Genomic DNA, 23,006 nt, shown 5'->3' on the forward strand with positions numbered 1-23,006 from the left:
TGTTTCCTTCTACTTTTATTTGTTATCGGTTGCTCTAAAGGTGGTAAAATAGCGGCTTCATGGAAACACTTGATACTTGTTAGCTGACAGTGGAAAGAAAGAAAAAGGCAAACGACATTGAACTGTTGTCAGCGTCAGGAGCGCATGAAGAGCTGAATGCCGATCGGGCTGGGGCATCTCTGCATGTATACAGATACCTACTTTCAGAATGATATTGTCTCTGTCTTTGTTCACCACATGATTCTCTTCTGTAAGTGCAAATAGTTCACCAAGATCCGGATGACGTCTCTGGGTAATTGATATGCAGTTAAGGGCGTTAGACTGCGCACTTCCTTTCCATTTGAGGAACTGATCCTATATCATCACAAGACTGAATCCAGCGTATAAGCAATAGTTGTTCATGTTCTGGACCTGCTCTGCAGAAATATGCTTGCAAATATAACAGCGGCTGATGTGAAGAGTAGGTACCTTGATGTATTTCACACGAGCTGTTCTTGGGATCCTAAATCAGCGCTATCTGCAAGAGAAACCCAATTCATCCTTGACAGAGCAATAGCGCCAAGGGCTTAAATCTAAATGCGCAAAGGTCCCGCGTGACACCGGAATTCAAGCATCCCATATGCGTATAAAACCTGACGCGGAACACTTCGGACGTATCAACTTTGAACTGCAGGCTTAGTGCATAAGTTCATTCCAATCTGTGCCTAATCTCGGAAACAGAGGGACGCTGACGAAGGCGTGGTCGTCTCACCGCATTTTAGAGTTGCAACTCCGTCGTCTGTCACTGGTCCTCGCCGCGGGGCCCAAGAGACTGTGGGGTTGGCGAGGAAAACCGCAGATCGGACACACGACAGGATACCACGTCGGGAAGCTCTATCCGGACAACTATATAAAGCCCAAAAAGCTAATAAAACAGTTGTGTTTCTGTTCTCCCTCTGGATCTTGATCCCTTTTATTTGCCTACTCTTTGTAGCAGGTCGTATGTATATGCACACTGCTGTATAGAACTATGACGACCACCTTCTCATCACTCCCAATCGTCGATCTCGCCCCCCTGAAGGCCCCCTTGGGACCAACTACCGGCCAGCTCACAGCGCTGAGTAAGCATCTTTACGATGTATTTTCCACGACTGGCTTCGCATACCTGATCAATGTACCCTTGAGTTTCGACCATGTGGACGTGTTCGGCCTGGCGCTGGAGTTCTTTGCGCTTCCGGAGGAAGAGAAAATGAAGCTGGCGAAGAAGACATTCAGGAAGGAAAACAAGAATACTTACAGAGGGTGATTTCCATCCCGTGCTGTTGGTTAGATAAAACAGTTGATTCACATACAAGGCAGATACTTTCCCGTGCAACCGCTCGACGCAACTGATAATCTGAAGGAGGGATTCGAGATCGGGCCTCCAAAGGTCACCGCCACCGGAGAATCTGAATATGCAAAGTCATCCAAGTTCAATCTGTCAGAACCCAACGTCTGGCCGGCCGAAGTGGTCTTTCCGTCCCGAACCCGCCTGGAGCATCTTTACGCAGAGTTGCAATCGCTGTCCGAAAGACTGCTCTCAATGCTAGCCATGTCCCTCGGAAAACCGGCGGACTTCTTTGCGGACTACCTGACGGATTCGCTCAGTACGCTTCGTCTGCTCCATTATCCACCAGTTGCTGTTTCTACAGAGTCAGATCCGGGAGTCAACCCACGAGCATCCGCCGCAACTCCGCCCCCAGACGCAGACGAAAAACAAGTAAAGCTGAGCTGCACGCCCCATACCGACAGCGGGATCCTCACTCTGCTGCATCAAGATGCTAGCGGCGGTCTAGAGGTGCAGGATTCTTCTGGCAAATGGGTTCCAGCGCCGTACGTCCCCGGGTCCATTGTCGTAAACATCGGCGACCTCATGGCCAGAGTATCTGGGGGTCGATTTGTGGCCACGATGCACCGCGTGCGGGCTCCCCGGCCCGTATCGATGGCTTCCGTAGACGGCGAGGAGGTGACAGCTACGCGGTTCGGGAGATTCAGCGTACCGTTTTTCTTTGAGCCTGGTGAGAATTGCGTCGTGAGATCTGTAGATAATGAGAACGAGGGGGTGGTGTATGGGGAGTATGTGAGAGGAAAGATGAAGACATGGGTTGAGTATAAGGATGACAACGAAGGTGAAGCAGCCAAATGATAGTCATAGAGACAAAGGAACAAGCTCGACACGCTCCTTCCTCATCCGATACGCCTAATCGCAGACTGCAAGCAACATACTGTCTATAATGAGCGGTGCACACTACAGTAGTTAAACTCGATGCGACGACACATCTTGACGAGTAGAGATAAAGCCAAGGTCATCAATGCGAAGCTTGCAGGCACCGTACCTGCAGCTGACGATTATTCCCAAATCCCCAGATGGTCCATGCTCTCAAGTGTATCCGCTGGTTGATCTCGAATCACGAACGGGGAAAGCCAGGCATGCAAAAATGCAGTTAGCGTTTGATGGAACGTAAATCTCCTGAGATCCCACGCCATTAGTATGCCTGTCAGACAGTCGAGTTCGGCAAACGTTAGCCGCTGGATGTAGTCAAGCAAAAGCTACTCTAGAATGCGATCTGATTGCACTCTATGTGCTCTCAAGTAAAAGGTTCGTCATGGTATTCCAGTAACCACAACTTCGTCCCTTTGGTGTTTAGTAATATCGACATACTGCTAACTGAAGACCAGCAAGGCTCCCTTTCAGTCCGTAGAAGTTCCTGGACCACTGAAGAGTCGAAGGATGGCGGCACTGCCACGCGGTGGATATCTCTCCCCGCTAGGAGAAAAGCGGACCAATGGATATCGCTGTTATGATTGGGGATCTGCTTCCCCGTTTCGGCTTATCCTATGGGGTATCGCTATCGTCCGCACGACAAGGTTAGCTAAGATTTAGCGTGTAGCTGAGACCCAAATAACAGTCATTCTGTGCCCCTCTGTTGAGATTACCTCCTGCCAAATCGGCTTGAAGCCTACTACTTGATCATGAAAACATCTGCATTCGGTTTTCTGTACCCTGTCAAAGCAGTTTGGAGTACTCCACAGTCATCTCTCAAGGGAACATCTTGGAGCACCACGAAGTGGCTCCAGCGCAGCGAGGTGCTTGCTTGGTAGCAGTGGCGCAGCTCACCATAATGATAACCACATAGCAATGCGAAGGCCGGTCGTTTTCTGGTTGTCACAAACAACGACGTGTCCTGGCATACATTGTGGAGTCGTAATGGCTGGGCGCCGGCTTGAGTGCAAACGACGTACAGGCCATTGGACGCTCTGTTTGACAATTGCAGCGCATTTCTTCGGTCATGCTTTTTCCAGGTAAGTGATCGCTATTCTGATACTTGCGTGCACGTTCCTTTAAGGCCACCCACGGACCCACGAGAGTTGCTCCATACGCGCTGATAATTTTATGTCAATGTCGTATCGGCGGTATCCTGGAGAGTAATTAGCCCAGGTCCCGATCTCCAGGTTCTTCCCTCATCTTGAGTGACAACTGACCTGCGTGTATCATCACGATGCACTCGCAAGCTGTCATGCAGCTAGAGCTCAATTGGTAGGAGCCAAGTTGCGCCGTTATCTGAAAGGCCTTGGTGCTTGAAGGCTGAGCCGCATGATCGCTGGGCGAGAAGTGATCGTCGCGGAGCCTAGGTGGCTATGGGTGCACTTGGACAAGGCAAACCCACTCGCCCCCACAGTCATGATCTCCGCAGGAGATGGACTGCAGAACACGCTTCCCTGTCGAGGAGCTCAATCGACTTATATCTGTGGCTAGACTCCTACGGCCTCTGGTCGGGAGACAGGGGAGCCCCCGACCCTGCATTGCATGTCCGAGAGTCTGGCCCGGGAAACAACAGCAGCGACGCGTTCACGCTTCTCGCTCTGTGACCATTTCTCTTCATCCTGTCCTTCTTTTGTCCACTTTGAAGATTCCAGTCCGTGGATACCTCTGATTTTGTGATCATTGCGCGGAACTTCTCACTCTAGATTTGTCTTCAACATGGGCTCTCCATGGAAATCGAACTCGTTAAGGAAGCGGTTGGCTCTCGATGTATCCCACGATATATCCCGAACGGTACAGATTTCTTGTCAGGCGATTCAGATCACTGTGTTTCTGGGGCTTCTGCTTTCTTCATTCTTCATCAAGAAGCGCTCGAAAACCGGCCGCAACAGTGTCCCATTCAAGTCCCTAGTATGCTCGATTGTGGCCTCCATATTGTAAGTCGCACCATTGTCCTGAACAGGATTGCTCTTGCTAGAGCACTAGCTGATAATCCGCTTCAATAGGAGCTCCGCATTCATGATTGCCAGTTTTTTCCCCATTAGCATACCAGCCTCGAGCGCAGTCGGTGTACTTTGGAGCGTGACTTGGGTCATTTCCAACCTCTTGGCCTTCTATATGTTCTACCGAATAATCGACTGCTATCTGGCCCGAATTTTGAATGGACGCAAGGGACTAGCCTGGGTGCATAATATACACAAGGCTTTCATAGGCATCCTGGCGCTGGTTGCCCTTCTGTATATAATAGCATCTATTGTTTCTGCGGCCCGGTCTTCCAGCGATGACGACTTGAAATTTTGGGAGGCCTTTAATGTTTCGTCGGGGATTGCTCACTCGCAGGCCATTATATGCATATTACTGTCCCTGGAGATACTTGCCTGGGCGATCTTTGTCGCCGTCAAATCGAAAGTATCGAATATCACTTACCGGGTAAGTTGCATCCATCTCACAATCCTCAATCTGTTTGTTAACTGAGGGATCATATAATAGACTGGCTCCATTTCGATATTGGTTGGGAGTATTTTCTGGCTCGACAATACAGTATTTGGCTCAATTAATCCCTTCCAAAGAGCCCCGGCAGAAGATGTTCTCGCTATAATATCCGTTTTCACCGTCATAGGTATGATAGGCGCATACAGCGGACTTTTAATCTGCTGCCTAAGGTGGCATGTCGAGCACCCAGCGCCTGATCAACAGCAAAATGACTATGACTACCAACCCTTTCCCCAGCCGCAGCAGCCGCAGCCACCACAGCAGATAAGCCAGTACGCATCAGTTGCTCCGGTAGAGATCCAGTCAAGACCAGTGCACCATGAGATTGACGGCGCATATGTAGCCGAGCTGGACGGCGGGGCTGTACCCGAGATTGACGGAAGGACTCGGTACGAAAAGTAGCGCATGAGCTTTGATCGCATACCGAGGTTGATGCTTTCGTGCATATATTACGAATGAGGATATCGGAAAGCTGCGTGACTCGGGAACTATCTGATATACTGATTTTTGATATCTAATTCTCTTGCATGTTTTATACCCTACTTCAAACGATATACATTATACCCTTGATATCACATGCCGTTCATGTTTGATCCCGGAAACTTTTTGAGATTTCGATGTTGGAACATGAGGTACATTTATACACCGCTTGGGAATGTACATATTGCAGAGGAGGAGGCGTTTCGGGTTTGGAATGTAGATGGATATCCCCGGCTGCAGTTCAATTGGAAATATGAATACAGTACTCGTCATTCGTCATTTGCTGACGTATTCCATTGCGTATATAGTGTTTGTGAACAGGATAGGTTAGACAAGACCTCGTCATTGTGTCTCCCGTCGGCTCCTCTGCGCGTTATTGGATATCTACTCCATCTCTACGCGTTTGGCACGTGATTGAAGATAATGATCTCCAGGAGTTTCCCTTGCCTACACGATGCCAATGGGCTGACAGAGGAATAAAGCCAGAGGAGCACAAAAAACCACAACAATCGGGACCTACCTACCCTACCCTCCGAGGAACTTCGGAGAAAATCGAAGCCGAAACCAAGCAAGCATGTCATGCGATACACCAAGGGGCAACGGGGCAACGGGTTGCTGCTAGTCGGGGATTCCAAGGCGTACGTACGTCTTTCTCATACATGATGATCCGCCATCTGAATTTGACATGAAATGTGAGGTGCTCCTTTCCTCCTGGACACTCCAGTATTTATCAAGGTCCCCAGCGGTTAGATGACATTTGTATCATGACTAGCTAGCTAGCCCCTGCCGTACTTAGGGCATGAATCTGAATTGATACGACTTCCTCTCAGAGGTGTATAATTCCCTCAAACTTATATATGGGGGAAGCGTTTATTATAGAGCTTACAAAATAAATCGTTGTTTGATGCGTGAGGATAGATGAAAAGAACATAGACTTCCTTCACTAATTCTGCTACAGAGAGGTCATACTGTACATACAACGACGAAAACACCCAGCCGGACATTCATGCATATCGTAAGTAGACCCACATAGATCCAACGCTAACCTCATACTCAATTATCATATGGACAAGAAGTAACGACTGACAGATAGCCAACACTAGCGCCTTTATACCGGGGATAAGGGGGGCGTAATCTTCGTAGCGGATGAGTTCGACATGGGATAGGTTCGCGGATAGCGTACGGGGAAAGAGTGGTTATTATCGCAGGTGTAGATCTGCATTCGCAAAATTCACGCTTGTGTTCCAGACCCGACTACTTCTCTTTTCTCTGCTGATAAAAGCATCCCAGAGCCATGTCAACGGACGGCAAGATACGGTCACTCCATTTCATGAATCCCCTGACGAGGGTCAATTTGATTCCGTTTCAACGGCTCGGGAACCAGCTCAGGATGCTTGTATCCAGTGGGAACTTCGCTAATCCGAAGCGTAGGACTCTGCCACACGGGTCGAGACCCGACCGAGGGATCGAGCTGGTACCCCGGCGGCGGCGACCCGGGGACTTCTGGAATGTTTACCATTTTCACCGAGTTTGGCGGTCCATGGCTCCCACTGGATCGTCGAGTGCTTGGATCCTCCCCTGGCGTGAGCGATGCGGGATGCTGCAGTCGGGGATCACTGCCGCCGCCGAATTCAGACGACGTGGCGGAAAAGATCGGTTGTGGATGTGAATTTGTTGAGTACGCCGAGTATGTCGAGAAAGCTCGCAGGGACCCTTCCCTCTGGAGCGTCGAGTTGGAGCGTTCCGCCCTCTCCTTCAGGATATCAGCTTTCATGATGAGACGCTCGACCAGCACCGCGTGGGCGCGCTTGAGGGTCTTCTTGACGAAGTTAGTCATGACGATGTTGCAGCGCATATCCACGTCCTCTCTCAGGTAGAGACCCTCCCGGGGCGCATCAACCAGGCCCAGCTCGACAGGCTCGCGAGGCTCGCCGGGCATATTGCCGCACACGCTCCATTTGTCCCTGATATCGAGCCCCGCGGACGCATAGACGTGGGTTTGCAGGCCGCGCGGGAGGTCATAGAAGCAGGCCTTGTAATTGACATTTCCGGTGAGTACGCCACCGGGCAGGTAGGAGATCTTATCCGTTAACTCGTACCAGATACAGTGGAATTCGTCTGGAGGTGCCACGGGAGGTGGTTTGCAGCGCGCGTGGTGGATGACGAGCGGGTTGAGCTCGATCATCTCGGAGTGATTGTGCAGCGTCTCCACGACGGTTTCCCGCGTGATATAGTGCGGTAAAGGGGTGACTGTGGTGAAGACTGATCGTTTCGACATGGCGGCCAGTATCCTACGGAATCAGAGGATGAATCCAGAGATGGAATAAGGAGAAAGAAGGTATGGAAGGATCAGTACTTAGAGATAGGTCCCCGCATTGTCACAAAAAGAGATTAATGCAACAGAGGGCTTCTCGAAAGAATTAAGACGTTCCAAGAGTCCTTTAAAGCACACTGGGTCATCCGATATTCGCTAATAACGCCCACTGTGGGTAAGCGCTAACAAGCCACGGCAGCTGACAGGGAGAGAAAGGGTATCCCACCTACAAAGGACAAATATAGCACATTAGGCAGGTGAAGGGCAAAAAATAGCCCTGGTGGATGGCCGAAGCGCGATTGGATTTGAGTCACGTTTGCGACTTGCTGCAAGTATGGTTGGGCGTCTTCCCAAGGACGTGGCACGGCATCTGACGTCTTAGTACCTCATACTATTTCCCCTAGAGGGGAAGTCCCCGCATCCTCAATCGGTGAATCTGGATAAATTGGAGTCGCTCTAGAATCAACCATTGGCGGTGATTCTTCGTGGATACCTAAATACCCAAAATGTTAGTAGATCCAAAAGACCAGACCTTTTAATCAAAGCAAGTCCCATCTAGAGGTAATATGCCTTTGTCAGACTGAACGAGCCTAGTATAAGGTAGAGAAGAAAGTCTCTGATTCTTGCAGTCTACCTAGGCAGCTGACTGGCTATTTATACTATTGAATTAAAACCTTATCACCTCCTGAATGTCGAACGCTTGGGCAATAAGCTTTACCAACACATTTTGAATGGGTATTGGAAAGGTCATAACAAAGAAAAGTAAGGGTCTCTAGACTAGATCTGGGTATATGAATTCCTTTATTGGAGGGATTTTAACGTCTTGAGTTCTGAACCAACAAACCAATACGGACTAGGCTCATAAAGCCGTCTCCCGAGCATACCACTATGCACTTGTGGTAATAGTCTACTGACAGTTTTCATATTCCTTCATGCAAAGTATAAATCTGAGAGAAAGTAGATGAAGATCGTCGTTGCTTTGCTTTATTTACAGGATTCTGAAATATGGCAGCGGCTGCCATTCCTGTGACAGAAGTTGTAACTACTATACATACATAAGATATTGCGTTATATGTACTTCCCAGAGAATATTGTACCGTACAAACCTGCAAGTTTATCGATATTAACTGGCACACCAAACGCTAGCAAAAAGCATGATGCTTCGCGTGTTCTATTTTGTCCGCAGCACTCTACGATACCATTTAGTTGACTTGCCCGAGAGAGAGAAATACACGCATCATCACTCACCTGCATCTGAGCCGCCATACCTCCCTTGGGTATCTGGCCCCCATAAATCTTGGATTCCATGCTCTGCGCATCCCTCGCATCATCCTTGGATACGTATACCGCTCCTGGGTCTACGACTGGCGGAAGTCCAAGGGCCTCGTTTCTGTTCGCGATGGAGCGCACCTGCGCAGAGATGGACCCCGGTCCTGGAGGACAGTTGAAGGCGCGACCCTGAAGTGTACGGTTGGATGGTTGGTTAGTCCGTGCGCCTATAATGTCAGATATTATATGAGGGGATCAGTACGTACTTCTGTTGATTGGATCTGCCGCGCGTCCTCCTGCGTGATGTGGCTCTGGGGCTTCCGCGAGATCTCATCGACCTTGGTGTCGAAGTTGAGTTGCCTCGAGGCTATGCTGTGCGCGGTCGCTGGTCAAGCAGTAAGTCATTTTTTTTTCTGCGCATCATCTTCATATATCGCACACTCTATTTCACTAACCTGCAGGTCCTCCCTTCACGGGTCCGCTCCCGGTGAGCTCACTCTCAGCCTGCGCGATCACGGACACATCTTCGGGCGTGATGCGCTGGCCGACCGCAGCCGCGCGCTTCAGCTCCCCGACGGAAGGAAGCTCGTAAGCGTCGATTTTCGTCTGTATTTGGTGTTGCATGATTGCCCGTATTGCAGGATAGGGTACATTGTTTGTGTTTTTGCGGATATAGCGGTACCGGTACGATATATGATAAGGTACGCCCAGCGGGTGATGTCAGTATGAGAGCGATGGCGATTCCGATCGGCTTGCCGAAGCACACGGAACCTGGAGCTGGGGCAAAAACACAGCAAGGCACTTTGTAGCTCTTTTTCGGTGCAAATCTAGTTTTACTAGCGGTGATCCCTTGGAAATTTGCTACTGCGGTCCTTGTAAGCTAGCGGAGCTACATGCTGGATTGACAATATTCTCGAGACATCCCTGATCTATGACTTAGCATGCGGTTCCCCAGGCACAGCTCAGAGTAGGTAATGTGAGTAGCATGCGAAGGCCGTGAAGCGATGTCTGTTAATATAGAGGGAGCAGCTATTAAAAGATAGCGTCAATCTGTGGTCAAAATTTATATTAGCATCAATAACAGACCTTCGCGGCGTTGTACCATTGTCCATGATATCCTTCTGCAACTTATAAGGAAAAGAAGAACCAGTAGATCCATGAATAATAATCCATTTTAGATGTCACAGATATCGCCTCCGGTAGGACATCAGCGCCACCGCTTCTTAGGTAGCAGCGGCGCTTATTGTGGCCACGATATTGGATCTCGCGAAGTGCTATATGCCTTTCTTTGAGTCAATGTCTCTATTCGTGTCTCCTGAGCACTGGGTTGCTCAACATACTTTGTTGTTTTTGCTGAGTATCATGGACTACTCTCGAAGTGGTTCAATTCTTCACACAACAATATTGAGAACAGGATTAATAGGCATGCTTCAGAGGGAGTGCGCGGAGACATAAAGGGGAGGGATGCCTCTTCAGAGGGGAACTTCTAACAGAGAGAAAGAGGGAATGAGATGTAGATGAGGAGGCAAAGAAAAAAAGTGCGATGCTTCTTCTGCCAGATCGTGAAGAATTGTGCATTTGAATTCAATTGATTAAGATTCTGCTTATGTGATGATACCAATTAGACGGGCCATGACGTTTTCTCCCGATGCTCTCAAAGAAGAGGAAGGCAAATTACGCTGTGCGCAAAATCCACAGGATAAACCCCTACCAGCAAATAGCATGGTAGGAATTTTTATAGTATTCCCAGTATGGACCTGGGGAGTGAGAGCTTCTTGTGGACTTTGTCGGTGATAGCATAGCTCTGGGGATCCCTTTTGTTTGATGGGGAGCATACCGGGTTCTTCAGAAAGTGAGTTTATATCAGAACCATTGGGAAGAAGCCACCCATGTTAAGTTACTGCAGGCATTCGATTTTCCCAGAGGCGCATCGGCAGCAGTGGACTGCTTTATATATCCAGAGGCACAGACTGATGAGATAAATTGATTTCGTTTCATACAGACCGATATTGAAAAATACGGTCCATCTGTCTTTTTCTCTTTCAGGTATTGAGCACAGTATTGACGATGGGAACACAGAGAAACCAGACTTTGACGGCGCACAGATCTCTGGTCCTACGTTGGCCTGCCCCATGTTTCCAGAGCAATTAGTCTACTGCTTGGTGGGTTAGACGAACGCCTTGAAGGAGAATCTCCAAAGCACAAGTTTCACCATAGACTGAAGACGTCCAACTATCCACTATGTGACGTTAAGATCAACAAAGCGTGGTGCAACCATCGAAGAGATATGTTAGTGTAGCTTGGTGGGTATCCTGACACGAGCAGTGTCATAATCTCTGGATTCCACGGAGACTGGTTTGGTGGCACTGTATTTCATTATCTCTCGGCCGGGGTTTAATACGACGATACGAACCATAATGCTGTGAAAGAGAACACAGTGGGCACAGTGCAACTTGGTCAGGGTGGTCTTCGGGTAAGATGATCGACCCTGGGCAGGTTACGGATGTGTACATGAAACGAGGCCCTAACGTGCGTTACATAGTGCTGTGAGGGTCCAGACCCCAGCGCCGTTCGAGTGACTCAGGGACTCACATGTACCGAGGGATAAGAAACTGCTGTATATCTGCATACAGGTGGCTGCGTGACCTTCCCAGTCATCGAGACAAGTAACTATAGAGCGTGCCTTAGCATTCAGCACTTCCTGACCTGGAACTGACACTGGAATACCTGAGTAGTGCCCAGTGGAACGTTTCAATCGTTGCTGTTGCAGTATCACTGACACAAGGAGTAGAAGCACAAAATGTTCCCCAAAGGTATCGGGTAAACGCATATGTTTAACATGACCTCTTGTGCTTTTGGAGCGCTGTACTTCAGAAGATTAGATACAATGTAACCAGGTAGTCTCGATTCTGCAGAGATACATACCTCGTGTAATTGCTCCCACCTGCAAGGGAATGCTGCTCTTTGTGTAACCTATTGGATAACCTGGAAATAGGGTAACACAGCGTAAAGCTTGGTATGACAGCACCTTGTCTCGTCGTTCAGATATTGTTCTACCTGGAATATGGGGTGGTATCGTCCGAACAATCTCGTTGACTGCTTTCGAGAGACACGAGAGGGAAGAGAGCCGATGGTGGTATCCTCCCAACATATGGCAGATTGAATGGGTGATGCTCTTTTGTAATAGCAGCAATGATGAGTTGACGAAGGCATAATGTGCTGCCTTATCCTGGCCTTCTGCGATAACGTAAGCCTGGAGATGTGTCAGCAATCTCAGAACCCAAGCTATTTCCATAATGGGAAAGGGTTGTCGGTGCTTACAACCTATGTGTAGTAGCTGTCGATTCCACCACGAAGTTCGAGGCGTGCAGACCAACTGCTGTAGACAACCAGATGGGCGAAAAGATTGACAAAAGGAACTTAGAGGAGAGAAGGAATTGATGAAGAAATGATAATAATTTATACTTTCTCGGCCCACTACTGAACACCGGAGTTCCTTTGTCAAAGTTCGGATGCTCTGCTTATGTAGCTCTCCATATCTCCCGCCGCCTCCGGATCAGGGTGGTCAAGCAGCCGGTTTTTGACCGGTTCAGGAAGCAGAAAGCTAAGGAGATACTGCTAAGAGGGATCCCGGTACCGGCTATCAAATCGAGTCCGGATTATGGTGAAGTGGTCAGTGTTACACTGGGACCGGCTTCCCAGAAACCGTTTCCGGCTTCTCAGTCAAGCTGAAGTCCAGATGTGGAAGTACGGTACATATACAAGAATGCGTATCCACAGACAAATTGAATAAAGGAGTGAAATAAAAATTGGCAGAAACCGAGTGCTCTACCGCTTGTCGAGGAAGCTCATGGTATCAAAGAGTAAACTGGCTTCAATTTTTTTAATGTTCTCTAGCAGAACTTTTGTAGTCTGCTACTTGACTGAGATATCGCCCATCAATATCTTGAAGCTTCAATCACTGCATATCATCGCCAAAAAGCCGACAGGAGGATCTTTTGCTCTTTGAGATCATTTCTCTGCAGTAGCGATGCTTAAGACCATCATCCGTCTCATTCTGACTTCTTGGCCTCTACTTACTGATAGCCAAAGACGGCAAATCTCTGGGGCCTAACGGAGTAGAGGATATATGACAGATGTACATACCCCAGAGTATACACCTCAGTGCTATCTGATGCTATAAAAGAAAGCTAAGAAGAACTAAAGCCTACTGTTTCAAGAGAAATCTGGATGTTGTCTGAGTCGATTAGGAAGGGCATCGTCCCCAAAGGATGCTAGCCTCTTAGTCTATTACCTCCACCAATGTCTGGTCTATCTCATTCCCAAAGGTTTTGCGTCGTAGTTGTCTTGCAGCAATTGTGTGCTTGCCCCCTGTAACTGAATACTGTAGATCGTAATAAATAGGTATTGAAATGCTTCACCCCGTAGCTTCGGACCATCTCACCAAATCAACTTTAATCAACAATACAGATGAAGCAGCTTCATCCTCCTGACTAGGAATTTGAGTTAGAATTACGAATAAGAGCTCTAAAGTCGCAAGTGTTCCTTGCAGGAATAATATCAGATTGATCGGAGATCTTCCCCACAATTTCGGCGGGCGGCGGAGTTAACAGACAGTAATCTCCGGGAGTCTTGGCTTCTCCGCCTACACCCCCAACTTCTACAGCATCGTCCCGCGCGAATCAACAGCTCGAACAAACATCCTGCGGACCCGACCACCGCGAGTATGCTTTGCTTCTGTGACGAGAAGTCCTATGTTGCGTGTCGCAACGCTTCAGAAACATGAATCCACCCGTCAGGCAGTATGCGATCCCACCTTATCCCGAAGCCTTAGGTCGACACTGACATGGAATGGGCCAATGCAGAACTCCTCCATCCAAACGAAGCAAGAAGGCCTGCACGGAATGCAGACAACAGAAGGTTGAAAAGACCCTTGGCGACATCATACCATCCACGGCTTTCTACGACAAGCAGCTGAGACAAGAAACTAGGCGAAATGCGATGCGTATTTGAATCTAGACCAGCCATGTTCGCGCTGTCAGAAAGTGAAGGCGCGATGTGTTATCTCGGACCCGTTCAAGAGGGAGCATAAGCGCCAGTGCGTAATAGATATTCTCTGCGACGCGAACGAGAAAAGGCTGATGTGTGGTCATTAGACGGCTGTCTGAACTGGAGCAGGAAACAGATGAGCTGCGGCGGAAGCTCAGGTCCTCTGAGAACAACTCTCTATCCACGCCTATCGCGATGTTAACTGCTGCAGCAGAAATGGGTGTCGATTCTGGTAACTCAGCCGATATACCTACTCTCAGCCCGCCACAGATTTCTGTGGGGTATACTCAACCAGCTGTTCCGCGGGTAGACGTCGTACCCCCTCCAGTACCGCGACCTGAGAACGGTCCTGAGGGGCGGGCCTCTGAACAGTCCATCGCCCGAACTTTAAACGGTGTAGAAGTTACAGGTGAAGAAATCAATGAGATTTTTCGATTGTACGTATCAAACGTCAGGTCATTGGCTGCGTTGAGTTGTGCCTAACTTCTCATGGCTCTTTATTAGGTTCTTCCAAGACTATGCGCCCTTTATGCCTATCCTTGACCCACATATGAGCCCAGACTCTTATTATTCGCAATCTCCCTTCCTATTCTGGGCAGTAATAGGTGTTGCCTGCCGCAGTTACCCGAGAAACCCGACTCTGCTAAATGCGCTGTCGCGGAGTATCATCGAAATGGCGCTTCTCTCGATATCGTCTACTACATCAACGCTGCACAGCGTCCAGGGCCTGCTTCTGATATTAACATGGCCGTTTCCGAGGGATAATAACAAGATGGACGTTGTTTTCCCTCTCAGTGGTTTACTTCTGCACATTGCCATGCAAAATGGTCTTCATATTCCGATGCTGAGTCACGAATTTTCCAAAGTGAGAATATCGGCTCCATCCGAAGCTGACATGACTAGGCGCTCCGAACTCTGGGCCCTGTGCGTGCTTGTGTACCAGCGGTGTTTAGTTTTTTTTTTTTTTTTTTTTTTTTTTTTTTTTCGTTTTCCTCAACGTCCGTTCCTTTAGCTAATACGCGGTAGTGCTTGTTTGGGCAAGGGGCAGTCGGCTCGCTCCTTTCTCGATCTAGAACATGAACCGGGACAGAGCCAAATCCTATTTCAGAGGATCTCACCAGCTCTAATGCTCGAGATTAAGTGTCAGGATATTTCTGTGCGGTGCTGCTCCGCAGTGCTCGAGAATGGTGTGCGGACTCTGTCTGCGGACCAGGAGCGCGCGTTAGACATCATCATTCGGACATTTGAGAATCAAGTTAAGGACGTTGAAACACAGATCACATCAGGTATGAATCTCTCAATTTCCCGTACTTTCGAATCTGACCGCATTTTAGATACCGACAGATTCCACACTACTCTCTGTCGGTTAAATATTCAGATGTTTCATATGTATAAGAATCCCACTGTATCCAACAGCGGCTCCCTTGCCAGATTGCTGGCGACTGCGTGTACAGTGATTGACACTGTAGCGGAACTCGGGAAGAAGCAAGGAAGTTTACCAGCGACTCCACTGCACCTGTTTTCGTCATTAATGTTGGCAACGTTTACACTTCTCAGAATACTCAAAAGCACCGTATCCAGAGACCTGGATGCTGAGAGGGCGAAAACGTCGCTCTTTCTTGGGATCAATTTGGCGAAGCAGATATCAACGGACACCAACGACGGTGCTGCTAAGTGTGTCACGATCCTCAATCAATTATGGAACAGTTCAAAAGCGTTCAAAAAGCCCGATGGCACAGATGCCCCGCTCCGAATCCGAAGCCGTTTGCTCTTGAGCCCTGTCTTGGATGCCGTGTGGTGGTGGCGGGACGAGTTTGACGCGCAGTACAAGGCGTTCATGCCGTCTCATAACGAGCCTTCAGACGGTAATGTCTTGTTCAATGACGCAAGACTTCTGCCACAACTGACTAGCGAGTCAGGTGCAGACCCCAGCCGTGATAACCCTGGTGTCTCCTCGCATAATCACTCAACCATTCTGTCTGAGAGACAAGAACCGCTTCATTTGGACGATCAGTTCCTTGCTAATTTCGAATGGTCACTTGGTGATGACGGTCTCTTTGCACCCACGGAACCATATGGTGCTATGTGGCCATCCACTACAAATATCATATAGGAGACTCGAATCCTTTGGGTTACTTCCAGGTATTATAGTGAATAATTTATAAACCTGCTGATAGTTTCGTATGGGTCAGGGCTAGATAAAATACCATGCAACTCGCGCGTCAAACGCAACTGCTTCAAAGTGAACGGGACACCCCGCGCACAGGAGAACAGAGCATTGGAGAACGAGTATGTAATCCGGCTACCTGAGGAAGCTCTCTTGTCGAATATTCCCTGACTAGTAGCAGATTGGTCACTGTAATCGACTCAGTTCATCAGGGTGATGGTCTAAAGCTTGACCAATTAAAATTGCTATATACGATGTCAAGCCTAGCTCGCATGGCAAATCCATGCACCATTTATTATCAACGTAAAGAGGTGGCCTGAGATAAAAACCGTCTTTGTTGTCATGACGCTACCATGGCCCCTGTATTCTCATTTACCGGCACTCCTCGCTTTGCCAGGTGGGCGGGTGTCTCTCACATCAGAGACCTTTAGTAACATGGATTCCTGGGTGCGGAATACAGAAATAAATATTGAAGAGAACTGATTTTTCTCTTGTATGCATTTTTCCGTGACCTATCATTTTATCGGCTGAGCTTAGTGCTCTCTTGCTTGACACCAACGGAATCTCTGCACAACTTAATCTGTATCACATACCACGTGAGATATTATTTAACACACCCTCCATAGAAAGAGGTTCTTTACTATCAACGAATCAAGTATTTCTTCTGTGATATATTCGGCTGATAGTGACTGGCATACTGCGACAGTGGACTAATTCGGGGCCTTGTGTAATTCACCATCAATTTCCGAGTATATATAATCTCAACCGCTATCCGGCAATGAAACTAGATTTGAAACTACTTTTCCTCCATATCCTTCTTCCTGCATAGTCATTCTGCATTCACTAAGGCCAGAGCCAAGTCTTTCAGAGAGGGTATGTGCATCTGTAACGTTCTCGCAAGTTAAGCAGATAACAGCGACCTGTCTCGGACTCATCAGCGTATGTCGGGGCAGATGCTGCTTTGCTGACGACGGCTAATCTTATAGATGATCCCTATGCGTGGCGTGAAGCATGGCCTTTTCATCAGGGATGATGCGCTTTGTGGCCTTGTTTCTTGAACCTCTCTAGGCTACCCCATACACGCTCACTGATCGAGATTCCTTGGACTCATGGCGTCCAATAATCATGCTGTATTATTCTTACCATTGGACAAAGGGATTACTATTTCGATTCCTACTCCCTGAGATCGCGTCGGGTGATGCTGGACATGCGTGCTCACGCAAGTTCGCGGCTGCCTGGCGAGCCTGTCTACCTAAAAAGCCAACGGGTTTCGCCGCGAATCTGTCAGGAGAACAATCTCTTTAAGACATCATTTTTTTTCTGCTACTTGGATTACAGTCACATCGCTGGCTACACTGTGGGAATAATGGTCACTCAGCACAGTACGTAAGATTGTGGTTTCTTGTACCTAGTCCATCGAGAGAACGGCAAACTGCGGTTTACTCTGCGCGTACCGGTTTAGGTAGTGCGCAACAGCCTCTCCGGTATTTCTTCCATTTCCTAATCCATAACTATTCGAGATGGGTCATTTGGGTTCTTAAATCAGACTTGCGTACATTTCTAAGCTGCTAATACAGTTGCTAATTGGGATCAATCTCACCTCACAGATAGCCTCCCGGCGCATCCCTTCATCCACGCTGCAGGAAACCGAGTGAAGAGACACTGAGACACATGCAGGTACTATAGAGAAACGCATGACTCAGAAGGCCCTAGGCCCTAGGGCTGACGTCAAATGTGCCAAAATCTTCGGCATGTCTGATCCATGATGACCCGAGGTCCCGGTCTCGACTCTCAGCAGTACTCAACGTCCGTACGTCCATGCGTGTTGCCCCGCATTAGATCTCGCATGGTCAGTAGGGACAGGAACCCTGGAATATCGATCCATGCGGGCTTTGGAAAAGGACTGTGATCACGCTGGTGGTTATATTTCCTACACTGAGTTGTCTGCCTCTCAGTCCACTCTGTGGTCGTGTCCGGCTATGTCACCACGTCCCAATATTTTATCTCGCAGTCAACACGGTTGATATCTACGGTCGTACTCGGTACGATAGAAAGTTGAGTGGCCCCCGCGGTTCTAACAGAACTGTCACGATATTGACACCATCATAGGTATCTCTACTAGTAAGTAGAGGTCTTGGATTACTGGTTGGCACAGCCAGCGGCAGGCATCACGATAGGCAAGGACCACCCCATAGATATCGGCATTATTCTCGCACCAATAATCGCTCAAGGAAAGGCTCAAGAGCCGGGGTAACAAATGCAACTAGGACAAGAAGAGGCCATATCGCCGGGTTCGGGTCCGCTCCGATGGCAAACAGCGTCAGCAGGATTCCTGTTGATCAAGCAGCCGACCTTGGAATTATTGACTTTTTGCTCCGCTCCCCGCGCTAGCGCTACCACCAAATGCTCGCCATTTGCCAATGGGCACGACGAAGGCTGATATCTCTCATCTTGATATCGACGTTACATGGATAAGGGGTCAAAGGCGGTTGGACACATGTTCTTTGCTAAAACCGACTAAAAGGACGTCAAAGCGTGCGGAACAAAGGCCAGAGAGAAGTCCAGCAGCCGACCTGTACGCAGTAGCGTCTTACTCTCTTATCGAAAATACGCATCGCCATGGTCTCATGAGTGTCTACCATATTGTAGCTAACGATCTATTTCAGAAAATTGTATGTACTACGTACCTGCTGTGTCAGCTCATCGCCCAACAGGCTCCATTGCACTCCGTCTCTCCGGTCCAAAAATGGAATTCGAGCACGAGAGCTACGGAAGTCAACAGCGACCTGATTCGAGAGGAAGGCCGATATCTGATCTATGGCACAGAGAGCCCGACCACGGTGGATCTTCGTTGGCCACGAGAATTGCACGGATTATTCGTGTTTGAGCTTAGCAGAGCGCCGCCGCCGCAAATGGAACCGCTTGGTCCTTGCACCCCGCTTCAGGAGGCAGCCCACTTGAACATGCGTCGCAGCTAAGGGAGACTTAGCTTCATTTGCTTGACGAAGCTTGGCTCTCTAACAGACCATCTGGTGGGTCGCGATTTGTTGGCTATGGCTCAATCAGGAAAGTCGTTCTATGCAACCGAGGATAGCCATCTAATCGAAGATAAGTCGAACATTCGGCCATCCTTTGCTGTGCTCTACTATTGGACATCGCCACTCATGACAATAATAAGTGACCGACGTTGTAAGGATCACTAAGCTTTTGTGAAGCCTGAACAAATGAGCTGCTAAAGCACGGATCCCCACGCAGTACAGAGTACTCCGGATACAGAACCATCCATCCTTCGAAAACGCAGAGGAATCGGTTGACCTGTCGCCGCCCATGACCGTTGAAGGCTATCATACATCCCTGAGGTTACAGCCCAGGCCACCCCTAGTGCGATGAGCACCTTTTTCTATTATATGGCGCCTCTCAAACCTGGCGGCACGTTGAATACTTGCTTTTAGACCTGGGCTTAATGTTCATCTCCAGAAGCCATACCCGTTATCGCCTTGATAAGGCGTCGGAGCACCGGCGGTTGGGGTGTGCTATCGCATATCACTCGCTAATGAAGGATGCTTCCGCTCACCCTATTGCGTATATATTGCGGCGGGATCCGTTGCTTGCTCCGTTGATATCTTCCCTTTCAATAGCTCATTACCTATGTTGTCCTTCTGATTCTCCGACGGCTGGTCGTGTCGGTCAGCTACCACCATGGAGAAGACAGACGAGCCTTCCGTGGCCGTAACCACCAACATCGCCAACGAGGCGGCTCCCGAAGCCGTTGGACACCTCAAGAACCTGAAGAAGCATCATCACTGGGATCCCAATCTTCCTGAGGATGTCTTGGATGAAATTGATGATGCTCTCCACACATCTGACACGAACGCTCAGGTAGGCGTCGCTGGTGAACTGCTCGAGAATTCTCCCTATCCCGAGGTTAGAGCGTCTGTGGTCAACTACGACGAGGGCGGCCATTCCAACACGCTCCGAGCATGGGTACTTGGTCTGATCTTCGCCACTCTCGGCTCTGCGCTGAACATGTTGTTCTCTCTGCGGCAGCCGTACATCATTATTCCCTCGTATGTCGCCCAGGTCGTCTCTTACCCGTTCGGTGCCGCGTGGGCCAAATGGATGCCGGCTTATAAATTCAAGTTCTTTGGAATCGAGTGCAATCTCAACCCGGGGCCTTTCAGTAAAAAGGAGCATGCTATCATCGTCATTATGGCTAATGCAACCTTTGCTGGCGGTGCCGCATATGCTACAGATATCCTCCTCGCCCAACGCGCCTTCTACAGACAGCGCTTCGGTTGGCCCTTTGAGATCTTCCTCTGTATATCCAACCAGATGATCGGGTTTGGGATGGCCGGTTTCTTTCATCGGTTCCTAGTGGTCCCTTCAGCAATGATATGGCCACAGACCCTCATCAACAGCAGTCTGTTTACTGCTCTTCACGATCACAGTCAGCCGGATCCGAAGAAGGTTTCCGGTTGGACCGTTGGCAAGTACAGGCTCTTCCTGTATACCATGATCGGTTCGTTTGTGTGGTACTTCTTCCCAGGCTATATCGCTCCTTTCCTGAGCGTATTCGCCTTTGTCACTTGGATCAAGCCGCAGAATGCGGTCCTCAACCAGCTCTTCGGTGGGTGGACCGGCTTGTCCCTGATCCCCATCACGTTCGACTGGACGCAGATTTCGGGATTTAATTTCAGCCCTCTCATCGCCCCATGGCACGGAATTGCGAACACTCTGCTCGGAATGGTCATATTCTACTGGATCGTGACGTGTGCCATACACTTTAAGGGGTTGTTCTATGCTGAGTATCTCCCGATCAGCGACTCTAACAGCTACGACAATACTGGGAACCTATACAATGTGAGCAGGATCTTGAATGAAAAGCAGGAGTTCGATCTGGAGAAGTATAAGAGCTACTCGCCTCTTTTCCTCACAACCACGTTTGCTCTGTCGTACGGGCTGCAGTTTGCTACAATAGTCGCTGTCCTTATCCACACAGCATTGTTTCACGGCCAGGACCTGTGGGCAAGATTCAAAAAGGTGGGCGCTGAGGAAGAGGACGTTCATGGACGCCTCATGGCGAGGTTTAAAACCGTGCCATTGTGGTGGTACGGCACAGTCTTCTTGCTTATGTTGGCCATGGCACTTGGTGTCACCCTTGGGTATCCGACCCATTTGTCCTGGTGGGCATTCTTCATTGCTCTTATCATGGGGTTCATCTGGTTTGTCCCATGTGGCATAATTCAGGCTACAACCAACATCCAGATCGGGTTGAATGTTATCACAGAGTTTGTTGTTGGGTACATGCAGCCGGGAAAACCCATGGCGATGATGCTTTTCAAATCATACGGTTATATGAGCATGTATCAGGGGCTTTACTTCATCCAGGATATGAAACTGGGACATTATATGAAGGTCCCACCCCGTCTTACCTTTGCGGCGCAAATGATCAGCTGCCTCTGGTCTTCTGTTGTTCAGATTGCGGTTATGAATTGGGCACTCAGTGCCATCCCCGACGTCTGCGATGCAAACCAGCCAAGTCATTATTCCTGTCCCAATGGTCGTGTTTTCTTCAATGCATCTGTGATTTGGGGTGCCATTGGACCAGCTCGCATCTTCTCAGTTGGTCAGATTTACTCCCGTCTTCTCTATTTCTTCATTCCCGGAGCAATTCTCCCCGTTCTCATCTACTTGGGCGCGCGCGCTTTCCCCCGGAGTCCTATGCGCTACCTCTGTGCTCCCATCATCTTCGGCGGCGCCGGTCTCATCCCGCCGGCGACCCCTCTCAACTACCTCAGCTGGGGTATCGTGGGCTTCATCTTCAACCGATTCATCCGCAACAGGTGGAGGGGGTGGTGGATGCATTACAACTATGTCTTCTCAGCCGGTCTGGATGTCGGCCTCGCACTTAGCACTATCCTCATATTCTGTGCGCTGCAGCTCACCAAGACCGACTTTCCGTCCTGGTGGGGCACCGATATTGCTTCGAACACAATGGACGCCCAAGATAGCGCGGTTCAGATGAAGCTGCAGCCGGGAGAGACTTTTGGGCCATCAGTCTGGTAGGAATAGTAACGGGGTGGAGAACTGAGGGGGCGTGCTTATGTTGACATTGATGATGAGATGCATGATTAGGGGTGTGTACCTTACGAGTTGGCAGTCAGTTCAATCCTACTCTGGTTGCTTGTCTTAATATTACCTTCGCACTTAGTATGATTACCGGCTCTCGCCCACAGACCATGGGGAAAAAAGTATACTGCATTGCAACCCAGTCCTCTTTCCTGCTGGATAGCATACGATGGCAGATACTCATCTAGGTCTAGATCCGTCAAGCCAACACGACATATATGCGGGAGCGCTGGACAGAATCGGCGATATCCCACTTCCTCGTCTGCCGCCTTAAGCAAGTTTAGCTCCCACGTCCCAGAGAGTGGAGAGAGAGAGGATGGGGCATGGAGTGGAGTGGACTGGAGGCCTGCAATGGGAATGGGGGGCTTCGTTGATCTTTCTTTTCTTTTCTTTTTGTACTGTACAAACAATATAACGGTGCCGGATAACTCCATAATACCTACACAGTTAGAACAGAAAGTTGACTGAGTGAAGGTATATATATGTATTTTATATATACATATATATATATATCTCTCATATATAAAGATATTCGTGCACAGTATATTAGGTAACTAGGTTCTAACATAACGTAATTCCCTGCCGACCGGAACACCCGCCCGAGCGGAACACCTCGATTACCTAGATGAAATACTATATGAATTTACACCCAAAATAGCAGCATAATTCGACGATATTTAATTGCTAGATTGATTAAAACATCTATTCCTTTTATGACCCCTAACTCCGCAATTCGTACACTGCGGAGGGGCTCGCTGGCACTGCTGTACAATTGCAGCAGCCGATCCTTCCATAATACTAGCAGGAGCTTCGTTGGCTTCATC

The 23,006-nt window shown here is 48.9% G+C and overlaps 6 protein-coding genes across 6 annotated transcripts; 4 read left to right on the forward strand and 2 right to left on the reverse strand.

Moving 5' to 3' along the window:
* Nucleotides 1–1,009: 1,009 nt before the first annotated feature.
* Nucleotides 1,010–2,164, forward strand: VTN00DRAFT_5224 (uncharacterized protein; the record flags this gene model as incomplete). The annotated part of the gene is made up of 2 exons (XM_069431732.1): nucleotides 1,010–1,281; nucleotides 1,339–2,164. The coding sequence occupies 2 exons, from the start codon at nucleotides 1,010–1,012 to the stop codon at nucleotides 2,162–2,164; spliced, it is 1,098 nt and encodes a 365-aa protein (XP_069287661.1).
* Nucleotides 2,165–4,000: 1,836 nt separating this feature from the next.
* On the forward strand, nucleotides 4,001–5,176 carry VTN00DRAFT_5225 (uncharacterized protein; the record flags this gene model as incomplete). The annotated part of the gene is made up of 3 exons (XM_069431733.1): nucleotides 4,001–4,218; nucleotides 4,288–4,711; nucleotides 4,772–5,176. 3 exons carry the CDS (start codon nucleotides 4,001–4,003, stop codon nucleotides 5,174–5,176), a joined length of 1,047 nt encoding a protein of 348 aa, XP_069287662.1.
* Nucleotides 5,177–6,572: 1,396 nt separating this feature from the next.
* VTN00DRAFT_5226 (uncharacterized protein) lies at nucleotides 6,573–7,532 on the reverse strand (the record flags this gene model as incomplete). Its single annotated transcript, XM_069431734.1, has 1 exon — nucleotides 6,573–7,532. One exon carries the CDS (start codon nucleotides 7,530–7,532, stop codon nucleotides 6,573–6,575), a length of 960 nt encoding a protein of 319 aa, XP_069287663.1.
* Nucleotides 7,533–8,710: 1,178 nt separating this feature from the next.
* Nucleotides 8,711–9,461, reverse strand: VTN00DRAFT_5227 (uncharacterized protein; the record flags this gene model as incomplete). The annotated part of the gene is made up of 4 exons (XM_069431735.1): nucleotides 8,711–8,758; nucleotides 8,817–9,026; nucleotides 9,104–9,222; nucleotides 9,293–9,461. The coding sequence occupies 4 exons, from the start codon at nucleotides 9,459–9,461 to the stop codon at nucleotides 8,711–8,713; spliced, it is 546 nt and encodes a 181-aa protein (XP_069287664.1).
* Nucleotides 9,462–15,012: 5,551 nt separating this feature from the next.
* On the forward strand, nucleotides 15,013–15,999 carry VTN00DRAFT_5228 (uncharacterized protein; the record flags this gene model as incomplete). Its single annotated transcript, XM_069431736.1, has 2 exons — nucleotides 15,013–15,172; nucleotides 15,221–15,999. 2 exons carry the CDS (start codon nucleotides 15,013–15,015, stop codon nucleotides 15,997–15,999), a joined length of 939 nt encoding a protein of 312 aa, XP_069287665.1.
* Nucleotides 16,000–19,752: 3,753 nt separating this feature from the next.
* Nucleotides 19,753–22,119, forward strand: VTN00DRAFT_5229 (uncharacterized protein; the record flags this gene model as incomplete). The annotated part of the gene is made up of 1 exon (XM_069431737.1): nucleotides 19,753–22,119. The coding sequence occupies one exon, from the start codon at nucleotides 19,753–19,755 to the stop codon at nucleotides 22,117–22,119; it is 2,367 nt and encodes a 788-aa protein (XP_069287666.1).
* Nucleotides 22,120–23,006: the final 887 nt, after the last annotated feature.

This window comes from Thermoascus crustaceus, assembly GCF_041956765.1.
Source record: "Thermoascus crustaceus strain CBS 181.67 unplaced genomic scaffold VTN00scaffold_3, whole genome shotgun sequence".
Taxonomy (NCBI): domain Eukaryota; kingdom Fungi; phylum Ascomycota; class Eurotiomycetes; order Eurotiales; family Thermoascaceae; genus Thermoascus; species Thermoascus crustaceus.